The sequence below is a fragment of the Rhincodon typus genome, chromosome 20, assembly GCF_021869965.1.
Source record: "Rhincodon typus isolate 14 chromosome 20, sRhiTyp1.1, whole genome shotgun sequence".
Lineage (NCBI taxonomy): Eukaryota > Metazoa > Chordata > Chondrichthyes > Orectolobiformes > Rhincodontidae > Rhincodon > Rhincodon typus.
The window spans coordinates 907,609-932,312 of record NC_063351.1 but is presented as its reverse complement, the minus strand read 5'-3'; the positions used below and the strand labels follow the sequence as shown (position 1 = coordinate 932,312).

The 24,704-nt window shown below is 43.9% G+C and overlaps 1 protein-coding gene across 3 annotated transcripts in view; it reads right to left on the bottom strand.

Annotated features, from left to right (window-relative positions):
- Positions 1-24,704, bottom strand: part of LOC109912598 (hexokinase-1) — a 240,029-nt gene that overhangs the window by 57,024 nt on the left and 158,301 nt on the right. For 2 of the 3 annotated variants that reach the window (XM_048608742.1, XM_020512029.2), the window contains exons 3-4: positions 14,992-15,140; positions 6,402-6,521 (exon numbers count right to left, since the gene is read on the bottom strand). The exons of the other annotated variant lie outside the window; for it this stretch is intronic. In XM_048608742.1, the coding sequence (XP_048464699.1) occupies positions 6,402-6,521; positions 14,992-15,140 (269 nt within the window). The remainder of the gene's footprint in view (positions 1-6,401; positions 6,522-14,991; positions 15,141-24,704) is intronic. 3 annotated transcript variants of the gene reach the window in all.

Here is a 24,704-nt window from a genome sequence, read left to right as displayed (position 1 = left end):
TAAAACGTTGCTGTACTTCACTCAGTATATGCTATTTCAAATCCACGTCTCACTATGTTGCTCCTATAAAGAAGGCAGGATAGGTAGAATCATGGGCTGCATCTTCCAGATCAGCAACTGCTCATCGGAGTGCTGCTCTTGCACCTGCTTTCATATACTGCATCCATCATATGTATTTCTGGCACTAATCTCTGGTGCTACAGGCAGCAGAAACGTGCAGGACATTCTCAATCCTTTCGGGGTATGGCAGTCAGGGCAGGCCAAGCCCCATTTGTCAGTCACTGCTATATTCTGGCACGGTCATTCATCTACTTACACACTGAACAGGTAAAGGGCATTTGAGTAGTTTTACAGTTTGTCACTGAATGAAGTTTGAGTTAAAGAATTGGGTAAAGGGCAGGAAGGTGTAACATGGGTGTAAATGGTCAATGACATGGATGAGTGGGTAGCTGGTTGGGGACTAGTCGAAGGGTCAGAGGTTTGTGTTGGGTTCAGGATTGGGAGAGTGCACACAGGTCAAGTCTTACTTGGATCCTGGGGAAGTTATTAAAAATGATTTGGAGATGTGTGGCAAGTTTGGTTGGGGGAACACCAGGGTTAACCAGGGTTTATTACTTCTAGCTTTTCCTGATCAAACATTAATGCAAGTAATTCAAACTCTCTGAAGTCTCTGACTCTAATTTGGAGTTGGGGACTGTCTCGAAGGGTCCAGCTAGCAGTTAATTGCCTATTGGAAGTTTCAATTTCCCAGGCAAATCCCCCCTTAGTCAATGCATCAGAATTTCCAAAGGATCCTGACAGACATCTTTCAGGCTTATGCCCTGTTTTTGAATATCCAGAAGATCTGGGGATATGTTTTCAGAGGGAAGTGGCAGTTTAATCACAAGTTGAAATGCAAGGTCGTTGTGTACAAAGAACAAAGAACACTACAGCACAGGAACGGGCCCTTGAGCACTCAAGCCTGCGCCAACATATTTTGCCTTTCCATACTAAAACTGTCTTCACTTACAGGATCCATATCCCCCTATTCCCTTCCTATTCATGTATTCATCCAGATGTTTCTTGAATGTTTCTATTGTGTCTGCTTCCACCACCTCCTTTGGCAGGATGTTCCAGGCACTCACCACCCTCACACATCTCTTTTAAACTTCTCCCCCTGCAACGTGAACCTGTGTCCCCTAGTAACTGACCCCTCCACCCTGGGAAAAAAATCTCTCGTACTTTCCACTCTATCAAAGCCATTCAACAATCTTATAAACTGCTATCAGGTTGCCCCTCAACCTCCTGCGTTCCAGTGAAAACAAACCCAGTCCATCCAACCTTTCTCATAGCTAAAATCTCCCCTACCAGGCAACGTCCTAGCAAATCTCTTCTGGTACCCTCTCCAAAGCATCCACATCATTACGATATTGTGGTGACCAGAACTGTACACAATATTCCAAACGTGGCCTAACTAAGTTTCTATAAAGCCGCAGCTTAATCCATCTATCTTTATACTCAACATCCCTTTGAATGAAAACAAACATGCCACAGGCCTTTTTTACAACCTTGTCTACCTGCGCTGCCACCTTCAGTGATCTGTGGACCTGTTCACCCAGATCCATCTGCACATCAATAATCCTGAAGGTTCTGCACTCACTGTATAATTTCCACTTGTACGTTACCTTCCAAAATGCACCACCTCACATTTGTCTGGATTAAACTCCATCTGTAATCTTTCTGCCCACATCTCAAAATGATCTATATCCAGTTGTATCCTTTGACAATCCGCCTCACTATCCACAGCACCAATCTTTGTATCGTCTGCAAACTTACTAATTAGACCAGCTACATTTTCCTCCAAATCATTTATATGGGCCGCAAACAGCAGAGGTCCCAGCACTGATCCCTGTGGAACACCACTTGTCACAGCCCTCCATTCTGAAAAGCATCCTTCCACCACTACCTTCCGACTCCTATGATTAAGCCAGTTCTATATCCATCTTGCCAGTTCACATCTGATACCATGTGACTTCACCTTTTGTACCAGACTGACATTGGGGGAACTTGTCAAAGGCTTTACTGAAGCCCTTGTAGACAACATCAACTGATTTTCCCTCAATCATCTCGTCACCACCTCAAAAACTCATCAAGTTAGTGAAGCACGACCTTCCCCAAAGTCAATTTGCTTTTAAATTTGTAAAGATCTTGTCCCCGAGAATCTTTTCCAATAATTTCTCTACCACCGTGAGACTCACAGGCCTATAGTTTCCAGAATTATCCCTGTTACCCTTCTTAAACAATGAGATAACATTGGATATTCTCCAGGCCTCTGGGACCTCACCTGTGGCCAAATCTGTCAATGCTCCAACAATTTGTCATCTTGCCTCCCTCAATATTCTGGGATAGATCCTCAGAACCTGGGGACTTCTCTACCTTGATGTTTTAAGATGCACAACGCTTCCTTTTTAATAGATTCGTCACTCCCTTCACTGAGATCATCATCCACCAATTCCTTCTCTTTAGTAAATACCGACAAAGTATTCGTTTAGGACCTCACCTACATCTGCTGGTTCCACAGATTCCCTCCTTTGTCCTTGAGTGGGCCAACCCTTTCCATAGCTACCCTCTTGCTTTTTATATGTATAAAAAGCCTTCAAATTCTCCTTAATCCTGTTTACTTATAACTTTTCATGATCCCTTTTAGCCCTTCTAATTCCTTATTTACGTTCTTTTCTACTTTCCTTACATACTTCAATGGTTTTGTCAGTTCCAATCTCTTAGACCTTATGTATACTTACCTTTTCTTTTTGACTAAGGTCACAACATCCCTGGTCATCCAAGGTTCACATAACTGGTCATAGCTGGTCATAGCTATCCTTCATTCTCACAGGAACATGCCACTCCTGAACTCTTATCAACTGCCATTTGAAATACTCCCGTATGTCCGATGTAGATTTACCCTCAAACAGCTGCCTCCAGTCAACATCCTCCAGTTCCTGCCAAATGTTGTTGTAGTTCACCTTCTCCCAATTTAACACTATTACCCGAGGACTGCTGTTAGCCCTATCCACGAGTATCTTAAAAACTCACGGTATTATGGTCACTACTCCCAAACCCACTGGGGTTTCACTCATGTGACTGGGCTCATTTCCCAAAACCAGGTCCAGTATAACCCCTTCCCTGGTTGGGCTGTTTACATACTGTGTCAAGAAACCTTCCTGAATGGTGCTTACAAATTCTGCGCCATCCGAGACCCTAGCACAAAGTGAGTCCCAGTCAACACAGAAGTTAAAATCACCCACTACAACAGCCCTGTTATTTTTAAGTCTTTCCAAAATCTGTCTACATATTCTCCCCTCTCTCTCCTGCTGACTACTGGGAGGCCTGTAGTATACCCCCGGCGTTGCAATTTCACCTTTCCACCATTTTGCCTCACTGCATGTGTCCTCTGATGTATCCTTCCTCAGTACAACTGAGATACTCCTTTACCATTAATGCAACTCCCCCACCCCTTTTGCATCCCTTTCTATCACATCCAAAACACAAATCCTGTGACATTCAGCTGCCAGTCCTGTCCCTCTTTCAACCAAGTCTCCGTAATTGCAATGTCATAGTTCCAAGCACTAACTAAAGCTCTAAGTTCATCTGCCTTGCTTATGGTACTTCTCGTACTGAAACACATGCATTTCAGACCACCTCCCCTGATCTTTTCAGCAGCGTTTCCCTACCCATTCTTGTTTTTAAGTCACGTTTGCTTTCGTTTCTACTTCTTCCTGAGTTTCTGCACGTACTGCCTTATTCCTCTGGTTCCTATCCCCTTGCCATGTTAGTTTAAACCCTCCCCAAACACTCTACCAAGTACCCCCCCAACCACCCCCATAAAGGTCATCAGCCCCGGTCCTCCTCCAGTTTGTACAGATCCCACCTCCCCCAGAACCAGTCCCAATGCCCCACAAATTAGAAACCCTACCCCTCTCACCATCTTTTCAGCCATGTATTCATCCTATATATATTGCTGTTTCTCCTCTGATCAACTCGTGACAATGGTAGTAATCCTGAGATAACTACCTTCGAGGACCTACATTTCAACTTTCTTCCTTCCTGTGTTCTGTTTTTAGGACCTCATCTGTTTTTATAGCTATGTTAGTACCAACATGCATCACGACCACTGGCTGCTCCCTTTTACCCTCCAGTATGTCCAGCAATGACCACTATCAATGTGATGGCCCTGTAGAAACAATGTATATCATCCATTCAAAAACAAAAGGGCAAGGTTGTTGATTGTATGCAACTTAATGGTGACAGGTGGTTAGAAGCAGATAAGAGATGATTCCTTGCATCTTGTGTGTCAAACTTCTAATTCAGAAGAACGTTATACAGGCAGCGGCACGGTGGGGCAGTCCGGGAGGTGTCAAAATGTGATGCCAGGCTTGGGGAAGCAGCTGATTAGGTGAATAAGGTCAGGGTGAGTATTTATACTACTTATATAGCTTATAAAGTCTTTATTTTGGGTTTATAGTTTGTAAGGGCAATAGTCAAAAGTCTAGTGAAGAAAGGTCCTATGGGAAATTATGTTATTTGATTTTACAGACAATCTTAAGGGTTTAACTTAATGGTGTAAATCAAGGACAGAGAGCTCAAAGCCGTGGCATGCACCTCCTTGTCTACGTGGGAAGTCAAACATTTTCTAGTACTTGGGACCAGAATATGTGCAGGAAGTGTTTCTAGCTGCAGCTCCTGGAAACCAGAGCTTGGAGCTGAAGCAGCAGGGCTGACACTGTGGAGCATCCACAAAGCTGATAGTATCATGGATAGCACGTACAGCGAAGTGGTCACTCCAGAGGCAGGGAGGGAATGGATGACCACCAGGTGAACAAAGGAGACTCGGCAGGTAGTGCAGTCCCCTCTGGACATACCACTGCAAAACAGATACTTTGGATACTGATGGGGGTAATGGCCTCTCAAAAGGAAAGTAACAACAGCAGAATTTGTTTCATCACTGTTAGCACTGCAGCTGAGGAGAGCAGGAGTAAGTGTGGGAAGGCCATAATAACAGGTTATTTGATCTGTTCTCAATCTACCTCGCTAGAATGCTTCACCTCACAGCCAACAAGGTCCCCACTAAAATGGAGCTAACTTACGGAACCAGTGGAAAATTATTCAACCTCCACCACGTTCAAGCCAAAACCAAGGTCACTCCTGTGTCATCGAGCTGCGGTATGCAGACGATGATTGCATATGTGCAAACTTAGAGGACGAACTCCAGACCACCATGAGCACCTTTACAGAGGTATATGATGAAGATGAAGGTTCTCCACCAACCTGACCTGGCATTGTGGAGTGAACCCTCAAATCATCAAGATTCATGGGGAAACCTTAGAGAACCCTGACCACTTCCAATAACCATGCAGCATCCTGTCAACCAAAGCAGTTATTGACAAAGAGATCCAGCACTGCCTCCATGTGCTAGCACAGCCTTTGGCTGCCTGAGGAAAAGTGTGTTTGAGGACAACATCAGATCTGACACCAAGCTCATGTATACAGAGATGTGATGGTTTCTGCCCTCCTATAGGGCTCTGAACCATGGATTGTCTACAGCAGACATCTCAAGGCACTGGAGCAGTACCATCAATGCTGCCTGTACACGATCCTGCTAATCCACTCAGAAGAGAGATGCACCAACCCCAACATTCTCGACCAGGCCAAAAACTCAAGTATTGAGGCACTGACCACCCTTGATTGGCTACAATGAGCTGGGCACATCATCTGCATGATTGACACGAGACTCCCTAAGCTGGCACTCTACTCCAGCTCCAAAACAGCAGGCAGGCCCAGGTGGACAGATGAAGCACTTAAAGGCCTCACTGGCGAAGTGCAGCATTCCCACAGACACCTCTGAATCACTCGCCCAAGACCGTCCAAAGTGAAGGGGGAGCATTCAGGAAGGCATTGAGCACCTCAAGACTTGCTGTTGGGAAAAAGAGTGGAAGCCAGGCAGAAATAGCGTAAAGAAAGTGCTGCCACACTAATGCCCCACCCAGCCGTTCCTGTTACCACCACCTGCCTCAAGTGTAGCAGAGTCTGCGGAAGCTGTACTGGACTGAACAGCCACCCCGAGTGTGGAAGGGAGTCATCCTCGTCTACAAGGGACCACCAATGATGACAGTAAAGGTGATTCAACTGTATGGGGTTTAGACAGACAAATGAGATTCCAGGATGGTATGTTGCCTCTCTGATGCTACAGTCAAGGATGTCTCAGTGCATCTACAGGACATTCTGAGTACATCCACTGCTTTCCCATGAATTATATTAATTGATACGTCCTCAAAGAATTCCAATACATTTGTCAGTTCCGTTTTGAACATTGCACTTCGCTAAATAGCTCCATCCTATATCTGCCTTTGTCCATTCACTCTCACCTCATCCAATTTGCTCTGTCTGCAAGGAAAGGAAAAAGTGAAGCCAAGTGGAAGCTTTTTATCCTTGATTTCTTGTTTCTCAATGAAATCTCCCAGGCATTCAGCAACATGGTCAAAAAGCTGTAAGTCAGAAGGAGAAACAAAATATGACTTTACAACAATTTTCCCATCTTATACAGTCATCAAAATTGCATAATTTTTTTTATTTTTTATTTTTATAGTCAAATATTTGAAGTGGCTAAAGCGTCACAATTGCACACAAGCGAAAGTTAGAGCTTATAATTTTCTTCAGAATATACTTTCATTTTGCTAAGCATTTCTCCCATTTCTAGCATCTAGTTATAACTTAACTATAGCATTGCAATTGATAAACTAAGTGCCATGAAAATAATGACCCAGATTTTTATTTCAGTCAGGTTCATAAGGTGTTTTTGAAGGAATAAAGCCAGCATTTATTGCCCATCCCTGTTAACCCAAAAGAGATGAGAGTCTGGAGTCACATTTAGGCCAGATTAGGTTAAGGATGGCAGATTTTCTTCCCAAGGACATTAGTGAACCAGATGAGTGTTTACAATAATTGACAGTGGTTACTAGGCTGCAATCAGGCTAGCTTTTTATTCCTGAATTATGCCGAATGCAAAATTTTGTCATGGTGAGATTTGAATTCATGACTCCAGAAAATTAGCCCAAGGTTCTGAATTACTAGTCCTGGGACATTATCACACCATCTCCTCCCATTTAGAATGACAGAGGCTAAGGACAACATCTTCTACAGCAGCATGGTGGCTCAGTGGTTAGCACTGCTGCCTCACAGCACCAGGGACCCGTGTTCAATTTCAGCCTTGGGTGACTCCGGTCTACGTGAAGTTTGCACATTCTCCCCATGTCTGCATGGGTTTCCTCTGGGTGCTCCGGTTTCCTCCCACAATCCAAAGATGTGCAGGTTAGGTGGATTGGCTATACTAAATTGCCCATAGCGTCTAGGGTGGGAAGCTCTTCAGAGGGGGAGTGTGGGATCGATGGGCTGAATGGCCTGCTTCCACACTGCATGGATTCTATGAAATTCTGAAAGTGTGGTCTAAGTACCCAAATTCTTCACAAGCAGCCCTATTAACAGTAGCTCTCTGATTGATTCATCACTGAAATCAAAAGAATGTGAAATTGTGATTCTTATCCACTATCTCCTCTTTAAACTCTCCACAAAAAGATTAGAATTGGGGCATTCAGGTATAAGTGAATTTTCAGCGCTATGATAAATCATAGTGCAAAATGTTTGAAAGCTTCAATTCTATGGGTGAAATTTCACTCATTGATAATTTAATCGGAATTGTACACGTTAAAAGAAAATAATGGTTATACTTTAACATTTACTGTTTACTTTCTTTACCTCTCAGTCTCCATTTTTTTTTTCAATCCTTGTTTACTGCACATGATTTATCTCTAATATACAATTCCTGATTTAAACTTTACAGTCCCAGGTAATCGTGTGCATTTTTATTATTTCCTACATTATGGGTGTTGTGGTCTCGACAGCATTTATTGCTCATTCCTAATTGCCCAGAGATGAATCGCCATCTTCAACCCTTATCGTCCATGTAGTGAGTGTACAGCACATGTGCTGGTAGGAAGGATTCTGACTCAGCAACATTGAAGGAACAGTGATATATTTCTGAGCCAGGATGCTGTGGTTTGGAGGGGAACTTGTTCCCAAATATCTACTGCCCTTGTCTTTCTGGGTGGTAGAGGTCATGAGTTTGGAAGGTGTTGTTGAGGGAGTCTTGGTGTTTAATTGTACTCGGGTGTTGGGCATTAATTGAGGACTTATCTGTACTGATCTAGGGGTCTCTTGTGAAGCAGTGCTAGAATACCTACCAATGGACTAGGAGGCCCAGGATCAAGTCTCACCTGCTCCAGAGATGTGTGATAGCAAATTTGAGTAGATTGTTTAGGAAAAAAAAGCTATACTCATCTCTAGGCACAGTGGCAAAGTATTAACGTTCGAGCCAGGTGACCTGGGTTCACGTTCCACCTGGTCCAGAGGTCTGTCATAACACTGAGCAGGATGATCAGAAAGTATATAAAGCAGACCCAACCTAAAGGGTCTTGTGGCACAGCAATAGTGTCCCTACTTCTGAGCCAGAGAGCCTGGCTTCAAGGCCCACCTGATCTAGACGCATGTCATAACATCTCTGAACAGGCTGATTAAAAATATCTCTCTCTGCGTACTTAGCTAGGACTCGTGGTACAATGGTAATGTCCCACCTCTGAACCAAAAGGCCTAAATTCAAGTCTCACCTGTTCCAGAGGTGTGAAATGACATCTCTGAACAGGTTAATTTGGAAAATATACTTTGAAAAAGTACTCAGCTAAAGAGTTCATTAGAAAATTCTTTGCATTCATCTATATGAATTTGCAGGAGCAAGTCACAATGACTCTTGCAATTCATTGGTAGTATTTCCTACCTCTGGACGAGAAGGCCCAAATTCAAACCCTGTCTGCTCCAGAGGAGTGTCACAAGATTTCTGAATAAGTTGAATTAAAAATTTCTACAGAAGCATAATCAATGTGTTTTTGTTGGATGGAAGGGTATGAATTCAGGACTTGTAAAATTAAACATATAAATATACAAAGAACCAGCTGGAAACCTGAATTCTAACTGCCCTCAAATTAACCAGAATAGGTATTATAATTGCTGGAGGAGGAATTTTGATCAGGCCTGTAAATAAAATTTGTGCCTGAAATCTAGCTGGTTCACATGCCTGACCCTCCATTGTGTGGGGAATATTCTGGAGAAGGCCCCAACAGCAATTTGGGAGCCTGTTTCTGCATTACACGGAGGGTGAACTGGATTTGGAGTTTGGGGACTTGAGGAAAAGGGAAGGTGCCATTTGGTGTAGGTGGTGGTGTCCATGGACTGGAAAAGTGGTGGGCTTGGGAGCCAGGATGATGGTTTGGAAGAGGTGTGGTGAAAGATGAGACAGCTTGCCCATAAGTAGAGTTGTCAGACACTTGGCTTTTCCTAAAGTTTTCTGTACCTCCCTTTATCTCTCTGGCCAAAATAAAACTTGGAAGACAGCTCCACTGTGATATTTACATTGCAACGCAGCAACTGGAAGTGGGTTGGTCAACCGAGTGTATTAAAACCCATGTACCTCCACAGAGCCCAAGCCATTTTTTTTGTTGGGGATGGGGAGATGGTGGTGGTGGTGGTGGTATGCAAGTGGCATTAAAATGACCAATCGCATACTTTAGTGAGAAAGTAAATCTAATGATTGAAAAGACATGTTTGTTAGGCTGGATTTCTAATTTTACAGATCCAATGTTGAAAGTACTTCACTGGATCAGATACCCGATGACACCAAGTCTATGCTCAAAGTGAAAACTCAGGGCAGCTGTCAGCATGATTAATTGCAAGCACTATCCCTCTTCTGCTGACTGCAAAACCTGGGCAATAAAGTCAATTAAAGTTTTTAACGAGATTCTTCTGTTAATTTTGTGAATCACTGGGAAAGCTCAATTAAAAAGATACCTGGATCTGCACCCGAATTGCTATATGCCACAAGGCTACAGAGCAGGTGGGATTAGAATGGGTAGCTAGTACTTCTTTTTCCCTCCCATCCAGAGCAGGCACATGAGATAAATGGCGTCTTCCTGCGCTGTAACCTTTCTATTTTTCTATGGGATGTCTCCTCTACGCTACAGACATGGATGCTGGTGTTGGAACCAGTTCCAGCTGTACTGCAGGTTGAGGGAGCCTAGTCCAAATTATACTGAAAGGAGTGGATGCTCCAACTGTTGAAAGGGGGACACAGACTGAGGTGGATGTGGCCTTTGTTCGTTGAGTGATAGTCAGGGGGAGTTCTAGCTGCTTAGAAGGTCTAGAGGTCAAGTTACTCTAACACTCACACGGAAATTCAGCTGAACAGGGCATTCACCTGGCTGTTCCCATCATTACTGCCTTCAATATCATTAAATTCAGGGATTGAACAGAGCAACGCCAAGCTTGTACCATATTAGCCACATCCTGATATGGACCAGTCAAAGCAACATAATTAGTCTCCATATGGCCGAGTAATGGAACAGAAAATACCAGAGTTCTGTCTGTATCTTTATCCCTGTCATACGTAGATGTAAAGAGACAACAAGGTGCAGGGCTGGATGAACACAGCAGGCCAAGCAGCATCATAGGAGCAGAAAGGCTGACGTTTCGGGCCTAGACCCTTCATCAGAAATGGGGGAGGGGAAGGGGGTTCTGAAATAAATAGGGAGAGAGTGGGAGGCGGATAGAAGATGGATAGAGGAGAGGATAGGTGGAGAGGAACCAAACAGGTCGAAGAGGCGGGGATGGGGCCAGTAAAGGTGAGTGTAGGTGGGGAGTTAGGGAGGGGATAGGTCAGTCCAGGGAGGATGGACAGGTCAATGGGGCAGGATGAGGTCAGTCGGTAGGAGATGGGGGTGCGGCTTGAGGTGGGAGGAGGGGATAGGTGGGAGGAAGAACATGTTACGGAGGCGGGGACAAGCTGGACTGGTTTTGGGATGCGGTAGGGGGAGGGGAGATTTTGAAGCTTGTGAAATCCACATTGATACCATTGGGCTGCAGGGTTCCCAAGCGGAATATGAGTTGCTGTTCCTGCAACCTTCGGGTGGCATCGTTGTGGCACTGCAGGAGGCCCGGGATGGACATGTCGTCTTAGGAATGGGAGGGGGAGTTGAAATGGTTCACGACTGGGAGGTGCAGTTGTTTATTGCGAACCGAGCGTAGGTGCTCTGCAAAGCGGTCCCCGAGCCTCCGCTTGGTTTCCCCGATGTAGAGGAAGCCACACCGGGTACAGCGGATGCAGTATACCACATTGGCAGATGTGCAGGTGAACATCTGCTTGATGTGGAAAGTCTTCTTGAGGCCTGGGATGGGGGTGAGGGAGGAGGTATGGGGGCAGGTGTAGCACTTCCTGCGGTTGCAGGGAAAAGTGCCAGGTGTGGTGGGGCTGGAGGGGAGTGTGGAGCGGACAAGGGAGTCACAGAGAAAGCGGTCCCTCCGGAAAGCAGATAAGGGTGGGGAGGGAAAGATGTCTTTGGTGGTGGGGTCGGATTGCAGATGGCGGAAGTGTCGGAGGATGATGCGTTGGATCCGGAGGTTGGTGGGGTGGTACATGAGGACGAGGGGGATTCTTTTTTGGTTCTTATTGCGTGGACGGGGTGTGAGGGATGAGTTGCGGGAGATGTGGGAGACACGGTTGAGGGCGTTCTCGACCACTTGGTTGGGGGTGGGGGGGGATAGTTACAGTCCTTGAAAAACGAGGACAACTGAGATGTACGGGAGTGGAATGCCTCATCCTGGGAGCAGATGCGGCGGAGGCGAAGGAATTGGGAATAGGGGATAGCATTTTTGCAGGAAGGTGGGTGGGAGGAGGAGTATTCTAGGTAGCTGTGGGAGTCGGTGGGCTTGAAACGAAATCGGTTTCTAGGTGGTTGCCCGATATAGAGGCAGAGAGGTCCAGGAAGGGGAGAGAGGTATTAGAGATGGTCCAGGTAAACTTAAGGTTGGGGTGGAAGGTGTTGAAGTGGATGAACTGTTCGAGCTCCTCGTGGGAGCATCAGGCGGTGCCGATACAGTCATCAATGTAACGGAGGAAGAGGTGGGGTTTAGGGCCAGTGTAGCTACGGAAGAGGGATTGTTCCACGTAACCTACAAAGAGGCAGGCGTAGCTTGGGCCCATGCGGGTACCCATGGCCACCCGCTTTGTCTGTAGGAAGTGGGAGGAATTGAAAGAGAAGTTGTTGAGGGGGAGGACGAGTTCGGATAAGCAGATGAGGGTGTCAGTGGAGGGGGACTGGTCGGGCCTGCGGGACAGGAAGAAGCGGAGGGCCCTTAGGCCATCTGCATGGGGAATGCAGGTGTAGAGGGACTGGACGTCCATGGTAAAGATGAGGTGTTGGGGACCAGGGAATTGGAAGTTCTGGAGGAGGTGAAGGGCGTGGGTGGTGTCACGGACATAGGTAGGGAGTTCCTGGACCAAGGGGGAGAAAATGGAGTCCAGATAGTTGGAGATCAGTTCGGTGGGGCAGGAGCAGGCGGAGAGAATGGGTCGAGCAGGGCATTCAGGTTTGTGGATTTTGGGAAGGAGACAGAAGCAGGCAGTGCGAGGTTGGGGAACGATGAGGTTGGAGGCCGTGGGTGGGAGGTCACCTGAGGTGATGAGGTTGTGGATGGTTTGGGAGATGATGGTTTGGTGCTCAGGGGTGGGGTCATGATCAAGGGGGCGGTAGGAGGTGGTGTCGGAGAGTTGGCGTCTGGCCTCGGCGATGTAGAGGTCAGTGCGCCATACTACAACCGCGCCTCCCTTGTCCGCGGGTTTTATGGTGAGGTTGGGATTGGAGCGGAGGGAGCGGAGGGCTGCACGTTCTGCGGAGGAGAGGTTGGAGTAGGTGAGAGGGGTGGAGAGGTTGAGGCTATTGATGTCTCGACGGCAGTTGGAGATGAAGAGGTCGAGGGAGGGTAGGAGGCCTTGGGGTGGTGTCCAGGAGGAGGGGGTGTGTTGGAAGCGGGAGAAGGGGTCAGTAGAGGGAGGGTTAGGTTCACGGTTGAAGAAGTAAGCGTGGAGGCGGAGGCGGCGGAAAAACTGCTCTATGTCCAAGCGTGAGCAGTATTCGTTGATCTGTGGGTGGAGGGGGACAAAGGTGAGCCCTTTACTGAGGACTGACCGTTCGTCCTCAGTAAGGGGGAGGTCTGGGGGAATGGTGAAGACTTGGCAGGGCTGGGCGCTATTGTCCCCTCTGGAGCTGCTGGCTGTGGAGGCTGTGGGCGGAGCGATGTCGGCGTCGGGTGGAGTTGCGTCCGCGTCGGTGATGGGCGGGCGGCGTCGGCGGTGGGGGGAGCGGGGTCGGCGGCGGCAGTAGCGGTGACGGTAGTCACGACTTCAGTGTCGGTGGTGTTGGTCTCGGAAATGGAGGCGGTGGCAACGGCAGCGATGGTGTTCGCTGTCCCGGAAGTGGGGAACCCAGTGGTGGCGGATGTGACGCCATCTGTGGGTTCCCCGTTAGTGGCCTCATGGCCAATGGTGGCGGGCACATTGTGGGGAAGGTCCTGGGTACGGCTGGGGATTTGGGGGGTGGAGGAAGCCCGTTTTGGGTGGTGGGCACCACTAAGTTTACTGTACTTACGGTTTTTAGTGTCCAATAAAGCTGAGTAGAATTGTGAGTAGAATACGTAGATGTAAGCTCTTTAATGTCAACTGACCTGCATTTCTAACCAATCCTGTTATTATACACCTCTGGAGCAAGTGGGACTTGAACCCTGGAATACTCACTAACTCTCGGACAAAGAATGACTATTTAGGTAACATACCAGAGGGCTGCTGGAACAAAGTTGTAACCAGTGAAGGCTTGCAAAACAATGTTACGCAAATGAACAATCACCTACCCACAGACTCTTTTTTTCAAACACACTATTTTTAGAAACAGTAAGCTTTGTCTTGCACCTATGTTATACTCCTGTTCTCAACAGAAGGGTTTGGCTCTGATCAATCTTATCAACCATGCGGTGCAGTGGTAGAATCCCTATTTCCAGGTTCAAGTCTCACCTATTCCAGAGGTACAAGATAATATCTTTGAATGGGTTCATTAGAAAATAGAAGTAATTAATCAGACTGGGACCCTCCACCAACGTAGTCAGTCTAGGGGTGAACTGAAGGATCTGTCTGGCTGCTTGAGCTTATTAAGCCATGCTCCTGGACCAAGTGCTGCTGGTGATAACCGTTTACCTATGTCACTGCACATCCTGCTGACTGGGACATCCAAATAAAAGACTTATACACACAGGTTTTCTGTGAAATGTCAGTGACATGAGAGTTTTGCTTCCCAGGTTCTCCTCCTCTGTTTTCTCGCTGCCAATTATGATTTGCATTTAGGGAGGCATTTCAGATTCATTGTGGCAGTGTTCATTCTACATTACAGCAATCCACAACTAATCCCACCCTCTCCTGATGTCTTTCTTTCTCTCGAACATTTAGCTATTTTTCTCCTTAAAAAGATGCAATGATTTCTGTCTCAACCATTGTTCAATGCTCAAATAAATGTATAAAAGATTCATCTCAAACTTGACTTCTCAACAGCAATTTTAAATTGATGACGCTTCCATCCCCATTAAGTTACTCCTTATTTGTACTAGAATAATTTTAACTACTTCTGCTATCCACACACTTTAAAGGCAGTCACATCAGTGAAAGGCATAAGTTATGTTCTGAAGGAGTTCTGAAGGATGGTCACTGGATCCGAAAAATTAACTCCGATTTCTCTCCACTGATGCTGCCAGACATGCTGAGATTATCCAGCAATTTCTGTTTTTGTTTCAGATTTTCAACATCTGCGGTTCTTTTGTTTTCTTTTTGCATAAATTGTGTATTTGATCATTACCTGAACTGTGCAGGAGTGACTTAATTAGATAATAGCAGGGGTTAAATAGATGGCTTTTTCCAAAGATGGGCATTCAGCTGTGAAATGTAACAACTGAAGACAATTTATTCTATGACTGGTTTCTCCCTTAAAGTAACATTTCGAATAAGTTTATAAAAGTGAATGCAATAATTCATACCCGTGCGCCACTGCCGTGCATGATATCTTCTGGTGTAGGGTAGATCTGGGATTCCATCTCCACCTTCTGCTGTCGCTCACAAGACACTTTTACACGTAGAATGCGAAAATTGGAGCCTCCTAAATCCAGTGCAAGAAAGTCTCCCTTTTCTGCAGTAAATATCAGAAGCAAGAGCTGTGGTTAGAACGGCTACCAGTTAAAAGTTTTAAGAGGAAGTTGTTATAAGAAAATCCAGGGGGCACACAGAACAGCAGCAAGACACTCAACCCCATACACCTGTTCTGCCTTTCTAAATCATGGCTGATAATGTACCTCAATGCCATAATTCCTTGTGCTATCCCCATACGCCTGGTTGTCATCAGTAACTAGATATCTATCAATCTATCTCGAACTTACTTAAATGATAGAACTTCCATTTCTGGAGTAGAGAATTCGCTTTGAGTGAAGAGGTTCCTCCTCACTTTAGTTCTAAATAGTTTACCTTTAATTCTAAGGCTCTGTGCCCTGTTCTAAACTCCTCTTTCCCAGCGTGGGAAAACATTTCTGTATCTGTTTTGTCCAACCCTTTAAGAATTGTGCACGTTTCTGAGAGATCTTTTTTCTTTCTTCTAAACTCGAGAATATAGACCCAGATTCTTTAACCTCTCCTCATCAAGAATCAGACTAGTGAACATTACTCTACTCCCTCACTTGCAACTATATCCTTCATCAGGCAAGGGGACTAGAACTGCACACTATACTCCAGGCCCGATCTAACAGTGTTCGATACAATTGAAGCAAGACATATTTAATTCTGTACTCAAATCCTCTTGTGATTAGGCTAACATTCATTGCTGCAATTTCAGTGATTAATGAACAAAGATACCTCGGTCCCTTTGGACATCAACAATTTCCAATCTCACATTATTTAAGAAATATTCTGCACCTTCATTCTTCCTACAAAGTAGATCTGTTTACAATTCTCCATATTATATTCCATTTACAATGCTCTTGCCAACTCAGTTTGTGTCTAAATGGCCTTCCTGCCTCTCTCTATCCTCTTTACAACTCTCATTCTCACCAAATTTTGTGTCATCTGCAAACTTGGCAATCTTGCATTCACCCCAACATCCAAACACAGATTGTCAACAGTAGGGACAAAGCACTGATCCTTTTGGTAAATCACTAGTCACAGCTTTCCATCCTGAAATGACCCATTTATTCCTACTTCCTGCTTTCTGCCCAATAACGAATCCTCAATCTTGGTTTATTACTCCCAATCCCATGTGCTTTAATTGTGTTTACTAACACATTGTGTGGGATTTTCAGAAGCCTTTTCATCTACTTATTGACTCTGCTAGTAACATCCTCAAAAAACTCCGGTTCAAACATGATTTGCCCTTCATATATACATGTTAATTCTGCTCCCTCAGACAATTACAATTACTAACAATCACATCCTTTCTAATAAATTATCTCTCCCTGTAATTTTCTTACAGGGAAGACACAAATATTCATGCCAGCAAACCAAAACTGCCTCCAAATGTTATATTTCCCAAATTTAACATGCTAAATGTATTAGAAGGAAATACAAAGACTGGTACAAGTTTAAAACTCTTCTAAATTGTTATTTAACTTATTCATCTAAATCAACACACTCTGGAGCAGGTGGGACTTGAACCCAGGCCTCCCAATCCAGGGATAGGGATGCTACCACTGTACCATATAGGCCTAAACAGTCTGCTGCTGGATTGTGTAGCAGAACACAAGTGGAGAGGGAGGCACGTGGTATTCTCAGGCAGTCTCCCATCCAAGTACTAACCAGGCCTGTGTCTGCTTAGCTTCTGAGATCAGGCATTTTCAAACTAGAATGGCCATAGGCTGGGACTCTCTTCTACAAAACAGCAATTTAATCTTGACCAATTGCTAAATTAAATCAAAGATTGATGCTATCTGTGTCATCCAAAGATATTAAGGAATATAGCAAATGGTGTTATACGGAGTAAGGTCACAGATCAGCTATGGTCTCCTTAAGAGGCTGAGGCATCTAAGTCTATTCAAATGAAATAGAAATGAATATCTTTGAACTTACAGCATCCTACATGCTCACAAAATAGCTGCATTTCACATTAAATTTTAGCGATTCTTTGGAGGAAGTGTTTGTCAACTTTTAAACCTTTAGAAACTATAATTCAGGATAAAATTAACAGTCATCTGGACAAATGTGAACTAATTAAGGAAAGCCAGAGTAATTTGTATAGGGCAAATCATGCTTCCAACTCACTTGTGCTTAAGGGCATAATACAAGTAGCGTCTCAAAAACTAGCAACTTCAAGACCAAAGTTTTGTGCCGGGGGCTCAGATCAGGCAGGTCAGGTGGATGGGAACCATTAGAGAAGGTGCAGAAATGATTCACAGGAATTATTCTTGGGATGAGGGGCTTAAGTCCTGTAGACAGAGTAAAGAAATTGGGTCTGCTCTTTTTGGAGAAGGGAAGATTAAGAGGAGATTTGATAGAAATGTTCAAAATCTTTTATTAAGTCATGAACCAAAGAATAGAATCAGGCAGAGGGAAAAAAAGGAATAAAATCATGAGTAGGCTGGGGAAGCTGTTCCCACTCATGAATGAAAAAGAATTGCAGGACACAGATTTAAAGTGATGTGCAAACAAAGAAAGGGTGAGATGAGAAAAAAAACTTATTCGCAGAGTACTTAAGGTATGGAATGCAATGGCTGGAAATGTGGTGGAGGCAGGTTCAATTGAGGCATTCGAGAGCCAATATGAAAAAGGGAAAAGACAGGAGATTGGCATTAAATAATAGAACCTAGGTATGATGGGCTGAATGGCCCCCTTCTGTGCTGCAATAATTCCGTGATACATTCCGAAGATGTGGGTATCGCTAGCATTTATTGTCCATTCCTAGTTGCGTTTGAGAAGGTGGGTGGTGAGCTGCCTTTTTGAATCAACGAGGTCCACATGCTGTAGGCTGAGCCACAATGCCATCGGGGAAAGAATTCCAAGATTTTGGTCCAATGACACTGAACGAACAGTGATATATTTCCAAGACAGGATGGTGAATGCCTTGGAGGGGAACTTACAGGTGGTAGTGTTTACACATGTCTGCTGCCATCTCCCATCTAGATTGAAGTGGTTGTGGGTTTGGAAGGTACTGTCTAAGGATCTTTGGTGAATTCCTGCAGTGCATCTTGTAGATAGTATGCACCGTTGCTGCTGAGCATCGGTAGTGGAGACAGTGGATGTTTGTGGATGTGTGCCCGTCAAGTAGATTGTTTTTTCCTGAGTGGTGGTCAAGCTTGAGTGTTGTTGGGGCTGCATCCTCCAGGCAAGCAAGGAGTATTCCATCATACTCCTGACTTGTGCCTTGTAGATGATGGACAGGCTTTAGCAAGTCAGAAGGATGAGTTACTGACTTCAGTATTCCTAGCCTCTGCCTTGCTCTTGTAGCCACTGTGTTTATGTAGCGAGTCCAGTTGAGTTTTTGATCAATGATAACCTCAGATATTGACAGTGGGGATTCAGTGATGGTGACACTGATAACTTGAATATCAAGATGGTAGTTAGATTCTCTCTTATTGAAAATAGTCATTGTCTGACATTTGTATGTTAATTGTCATTTGTCAGCCCTAGCCTGTTGTATTTGAACACGGACTGCTTCAGTATCTGGAGAAGTCATGAATGGTGCTGAACACTGCACAATCATCAGCGAATATCCCCACTTCTGACCTTACGATGGAGGGAAGGTCATTAACAAGCAGCTGAAGATGGTTGGGCCGAGGACACTGTCCTGAGAAACTCCTGCAGAGACATCATAGAATCCCTACAATGTGGGAACAGGCCCTTCGGCCCAACAAGTCCAAACTGACCCTCAGAGCATCCCACCCAGATCCATCTCCCTACAACCCACCTAATCTACTCATCCCCGAACACTACCGGCAATTTAGTATGGCCAATCCACTTAGCCTGCACACCTTTGGTCTGAGAGAGGAAACCGGAGCACCCGGAGGAAACCCACGCAGACAGTGTGAGGCAGCAGTGCTAACCACTGAGCCACTGTGCCGCCCATCCTGGAGCGGAGATGACTGATCTCCAACAACTACAACCATCTTCCTACGTTGCCAGATATGACTCCAACCAGCAGAGAGTTTACCCTAATACCCATTGATTCCAGTTTTGCTCAGGCTCCTTGATGCCACATGCAGTTGAATTCTGAAGTTTTTAGGGCACGAGAAGACTCGAGATAGGGAGGGATGAGATCATGGGGGGTACTTGAAAACAAATAAGAAAGTGGAAAGTCAAGACTTTGCCTGACCAGAAATCAATTAGCATAGTGGCAGTATGTTGTACTCTTATCAGATGCCTCTATTAAATGACCTGTCTTTGCTGCTATATGGAGACTTCTCATGTCCCTCCTTACAACAAAGCTCTTGTTATTCTCAAATGTCTTCTTCAATCTTTCCAATCCCAAAAATCAACACAACAGAAAAGAGCAGCATAAATCTCATGCTCGATATCTGTGCGGGTATAACATTGCTATAAAAGAGGAGCATAAAGATTCAATGATGTGTGCAATGGCAATGGGAGCTCGCTTGAACTTATGCTAGGGATGGTTTGTCAAACAAATATATTGGAGTTCTTTGAAGAAGACTGGCCTCAAAAGATACCACAAGGAATTAATCTGGAAACACAAGTGAATAGATGTACTGTACATACATTTCTAAGGCATAACTTTATGAAAGGATAACCATATTGCAGTACCCAGAACATCTAGTTATAAAATGAGAAATATGGCTACAGGAGTCAGACTATAGGTCACTCTTCCCTAAACTGTTGCTTTCCTCATTGATCACAGATTTTATTGGCTTGCTTCCAAAAACACACCTTGTTAATAGTTGGAGGAAAAAAGAACACTGCAGCAAACACAGATCATTACACAAGTCAGCGCTCAGAAGAACCAACAGTATCCAATCATGTAATTGTGCAAATGACAAAGGTTCCAGTTATTAATTTGACAGCCACTTCAAGAATCTATGGCAGCAGTAATTTTAATCGCATCAGCTTCCCATGAATTAAGGAAAGCAGACAGTGAGCCAATTGTCCTCTTCTGAACTCAAATACTTTCTTTCAAATCTCCTTCAAAGGACTAACAGCATAGTGACTCAGCATTTTAAGTATTTTTCCATTCACATAGTAATGTCCAAGACGTCAGCATTTCACAAAATAGTAAAATTGATTTACGAAAACCACCATCCCAAACCGAGCTGTAAACAAATGAACATAACTGATCAGTGAATTGAAGATCATACATTTAATGAGAACATAATTGAGTCTGCGGGGCTTCTTTCTGTGCACTATGCAAGCCTGCTCATATGAAATATAAACAATTATTGCCTGCATATCTATAAACTAGAAGGACAGCATGTTCATTAAAATCTTTTTTCTAGTTAAACATACACAATGCAAGGGCATAACCTATATTTAAATACTTCATTACAGTCCAACTAAAACACGAATTACATGTAATTCATCTTGCCAAAGAGTAAACAAGACTGGAAGAAGTTTCTTTATTTTCCATAATGAGAACGTGCCTCTCAGGCTAATTCCTAGATGTGATGGTTTGTATCAGAACTTCTCACCCCATGGTTTTCAAGGTGTGGGGGGAGTGGCAGCATCTCCACAATGATAAAAGAAAAAAAAAAAGAGACTTTCACAACCTAAATTTCCTAACTGCATGCTGTAAGTTTCCACAAACCAAAGAAGTTGGATTATCTTCTCTATTATTGTGGGGTACATTTTGGTTTGGATGCCAGTCAGAACACCTGTTCTTCTTCAAAATAGTGTAATTGGATCTTTTATGTCCATCTGTGAGGGCAGACAGGATCTTGGTTTTAAAATCTCATTTGAAATATGGCACTTTTGTCAGTGTGCAACCCCTCAGCACTGTACTGAAAGTTATTGGATTACAGGTTGGTTCTCAAGTTCAGTTGTGGGACAAACTCACAAGGTTCAGTCTCAGGCAGGAGTGCTACCAAACGTGCAACGGTTGCAAGTAAAACAGGAGAAACCAATACCCCCACAACCAACTACAGTAACGAGGAGGAGGGAGTCCCAAAACCCAAGTGCTGACTGGTGACCAGTCTTTCTCAGGATATTTCGTGAGGAGAATTCGAAACTTGCTACAACATTAGATCACAAAGTAAATCAAGAAAGGGCAGGAAATGTGCTACCCCATTTAAGTTTGACATATGGAAAAAATGATCAATTCACACAGGTAAATGGGAACAGACTGCCTTACTAACTTGCCCTTCGTGGCAATCAATTAGTCCAATCTGGTTGTGCGGCGAGAATGTGTTTAGGTTTATTTCAGTTATTAATATGGTCTAGCTATTCATTGAAACCTTGCTAAAATGTTTATTATACTGAACTCAAAGGACTAGGCCTCACAGCAAGATAAGACCATAAAACATAGAAGCAGAGGTAGGTCATTCAGCCCATGGAGTCTGCTCTGCCATTCAATGAGATAATTGCCAATCTGATAATCTTTAACTTCACTTTCCTGTTTTTCTCCCCCACAACCCTCAATTCCCTCACTAATTAAAAATCAGTCCATTTCAACCTTGAATATATTCAATGACCTAGTCTCAACAGGCCTTTATGGTAAAGAATTCCACAGATTCACAACCCTGACAGAGTAATTCCTCATCTCTGTCTCAAATATGTGACTCTTTATTCTGAGATTTCACCCTCTGGTCCTAGGATCTCCCACAAGGGGAGATAACCTTTCTGCATCTATTGTGAGAAGTCCTCTAAGAATTCTGTGTGTTTCAGTAAGGTTGTCTCTTACGCTATCTTCTAATGGGTACAGGCCCAGAGTAGTCAACCTTCCCTTGTAAAGCAATCCCTCCGTACCAAGGATCAGCCTAGCAACTCTTCTCTACTTAAGACTGCCCCTAATTTCAGTATGTCTTCTCTTAGGGCCCAAAACTGATCAAAGTATTCCAGCTGTGATCTGACTAATACCTTGCATAGTTTTAGCAAAAACTTCCCTACTTTTATACTCCATTCTCTTTGAAATAAAGCCCAATATCCCATTTGCCTTCCCTATTATCTGCTGAACTTGGATGCTAGCTTTTTGTGATTCGTGGACAATGACTCCCAAATCCCTGTTCTGTAGTTTTTGTAGACTTTCCCCAGTTAATATTCAATTCCCCTGCCCTTCTTGCCAAAGTGCACAACTTCACAGTTCCCCACATCTGCCAAGTTTGACTAATTGAAGCAATCAACTATCAGTTATTCTACAGAATACTTACGCAAGAATTAAAAGCTCCAGTGGTAGAGTGCTTTGGCAGCTATAGGCCCCAAGCTAGTAGTTCCTCCCAAGCACATTACACTCATCTGGTCATGTCTCAAATCATCACATATAGCATCATCAACTGCTCTTTTCTAAAGAAACCTGTTTAATTCCTTTTAATTAACTCAACACTATCTCCCTCCACTGCTTCTTTAGGGAATTTTTCCACAGACTGACCTCTCATTAAATAGTTCTAAAGCTTCAGTTCCAATTCACCTCCCTTCTGCCCCACAGAAACATTACAGATCTCTTTAGAATCCTAGAAACAGCATTTATATCACCACTCAATCTCCTTCGTTCCAATGAGAACATGTCCAATTTCTATCAATGCTACTCGAACTAATTCCCCAAACCCCTCAGTCATCCACTCTTTTATATATCTTTTCAATAACTCCTTTTGTAATAGAAGTCACCATAGTCTCAGAGGACCATACAGCTGTTCTCTCCAAGGTGGAGGGCTGTGGATTGGTAATAACCTCAGCTAGTGCACGAATCAAATCCATGCTGTTGGCATCACTCTTGCATCACAACCCAAGCGTCAATTCAATGGAGCTAACCAAACCCTTACTTCTTGTCGGGGAATCTGCGGACCAGGACTGTACAAGGTGTCCTAAACAGAGTGATGATTTATAAAATGGCAGTATTTCCTCACTACTTTGGCTTTAAATAAATTAATTGAGATTCCAAAATGTTTCAAAGACTGAATTCCGGTTGCACGTCAGTTGGACTGGGTTCCACAAAGATAACACATGGAGTGAAGGGAGTTAAAAAGGATAAACAAACAGAAGACAGCTATGATTTTAAGAGACCACTGATTAATTAAAATGATTCATCAACATAATTAGGGTGTGTTTAAGTAGCTAAGTTACCAGGTGAGTACCATCCTTGGTCACTACCAGTACCAGTTCTTAAAATAGAAATTAGACAAAAAGACAGGTTTGTGGGTCCCAATGGTTTAATGTTCTTGTGGACTATACTCAACCAAAAGCTACTGATAAAATGGAAGTTTAATGTGGTACCTCGTGCTGTAGGTGCCTACAACAGTGGACACCTCTCCTGTGTCACAGCGAGAGGGAATATGCAAATCACAGAATCATCCTGTGTAACAGCAGAGAAACTGGGGACTTGGGCCAGTATTTTTTCCCCAGGGTTTTGATTAACCTAATCCCATTCTCCTACTCGTTGATACTCCTCTTCCTGAAGCAAGTCTCTAGTCTCTTTTCAGAAAATGCATGGATTCTGTTCTAACACCTATGGCAAACAACTCTACACATGACATTTGTAGTTCAGACATTAGTGAATCAGATGATCAACAACTGACGACAGTTTCATTATCACCAAGCTTTTCAATGCCAGACTTCTTAAATGAATGAATTGAATTTAAATTCCACCGGCTGTGAGGTGGGATGCAAATCACTGATCTCTCAATTACTTGTCCAGTGAAATTACCACTATGTCACTATCTAACCACTATTTAAAAGTCGACAGCTTCCTCAGAGACTAGAACATGATTTCAGTACCTTCAATTGCTCAGTCACATTACCACAATATAGGTTAGCTTTACTGTCATTGTTTCTTCATCAGTTCCAGGTTTGGACAAAGTTCTCTTTATCAGCGCCTTATTGCATACGTCATCTCCTAAAACAGCTATCCACAAGTCCCTTGGAGGCTTTGAACCTTTCTGACTTAAACTCCTCAACTGCTGTTCAATCTTTGTAGCTCTTATGAAAATGCCAAGAAGTCAGAAGTTTCCCTCAAGTCATGGATTCAATGATCAGGCATGATCATACTGAATGGAAGAGAAGGCTTGAAGGGTTTGCTCCTGTTTCTATATTATTGGACTCATCTCGTATCCTACTGGATTAGTAGAAATTCTCTCCAGTTACATATTGGGAAAATTGATATCCTTGTTTTCGGTTCACACTCCAACTTTAGTTTTCTCCCTACTGACTTCATTCCTCTCCCTAACAACTGTCTGTTAAGATGCCAGTCTGTTTACAACCTTGGTATCATATTTGTCACAGATAAACCACCGCCTGCTCAAGAGATTACCAGAATTGCCTATTTCCACCTTTGTACCATTTAAGGGCTTCATTTCTGTCTCCATTCATCTGCTAAAATTCTTATTCACGCTTTTGTTTCCTTTACACATGACTATTCCAATAATTTCCTGGCCAAACTCCCAAATTCTACACTCCTTAAACTTGAAATCATTCAAGTTCCATTCATCTGTCATCCCTGTCACCACTGAACTACACTGGCACCCAATCAAGCAACATCTTGCTTTTAAATTCGTAAAATTCTGAAATTTCAAAATTCCTCCATGTCCTCACTCCCTCACCCCACCCCCGCCTTCTCTGTAAT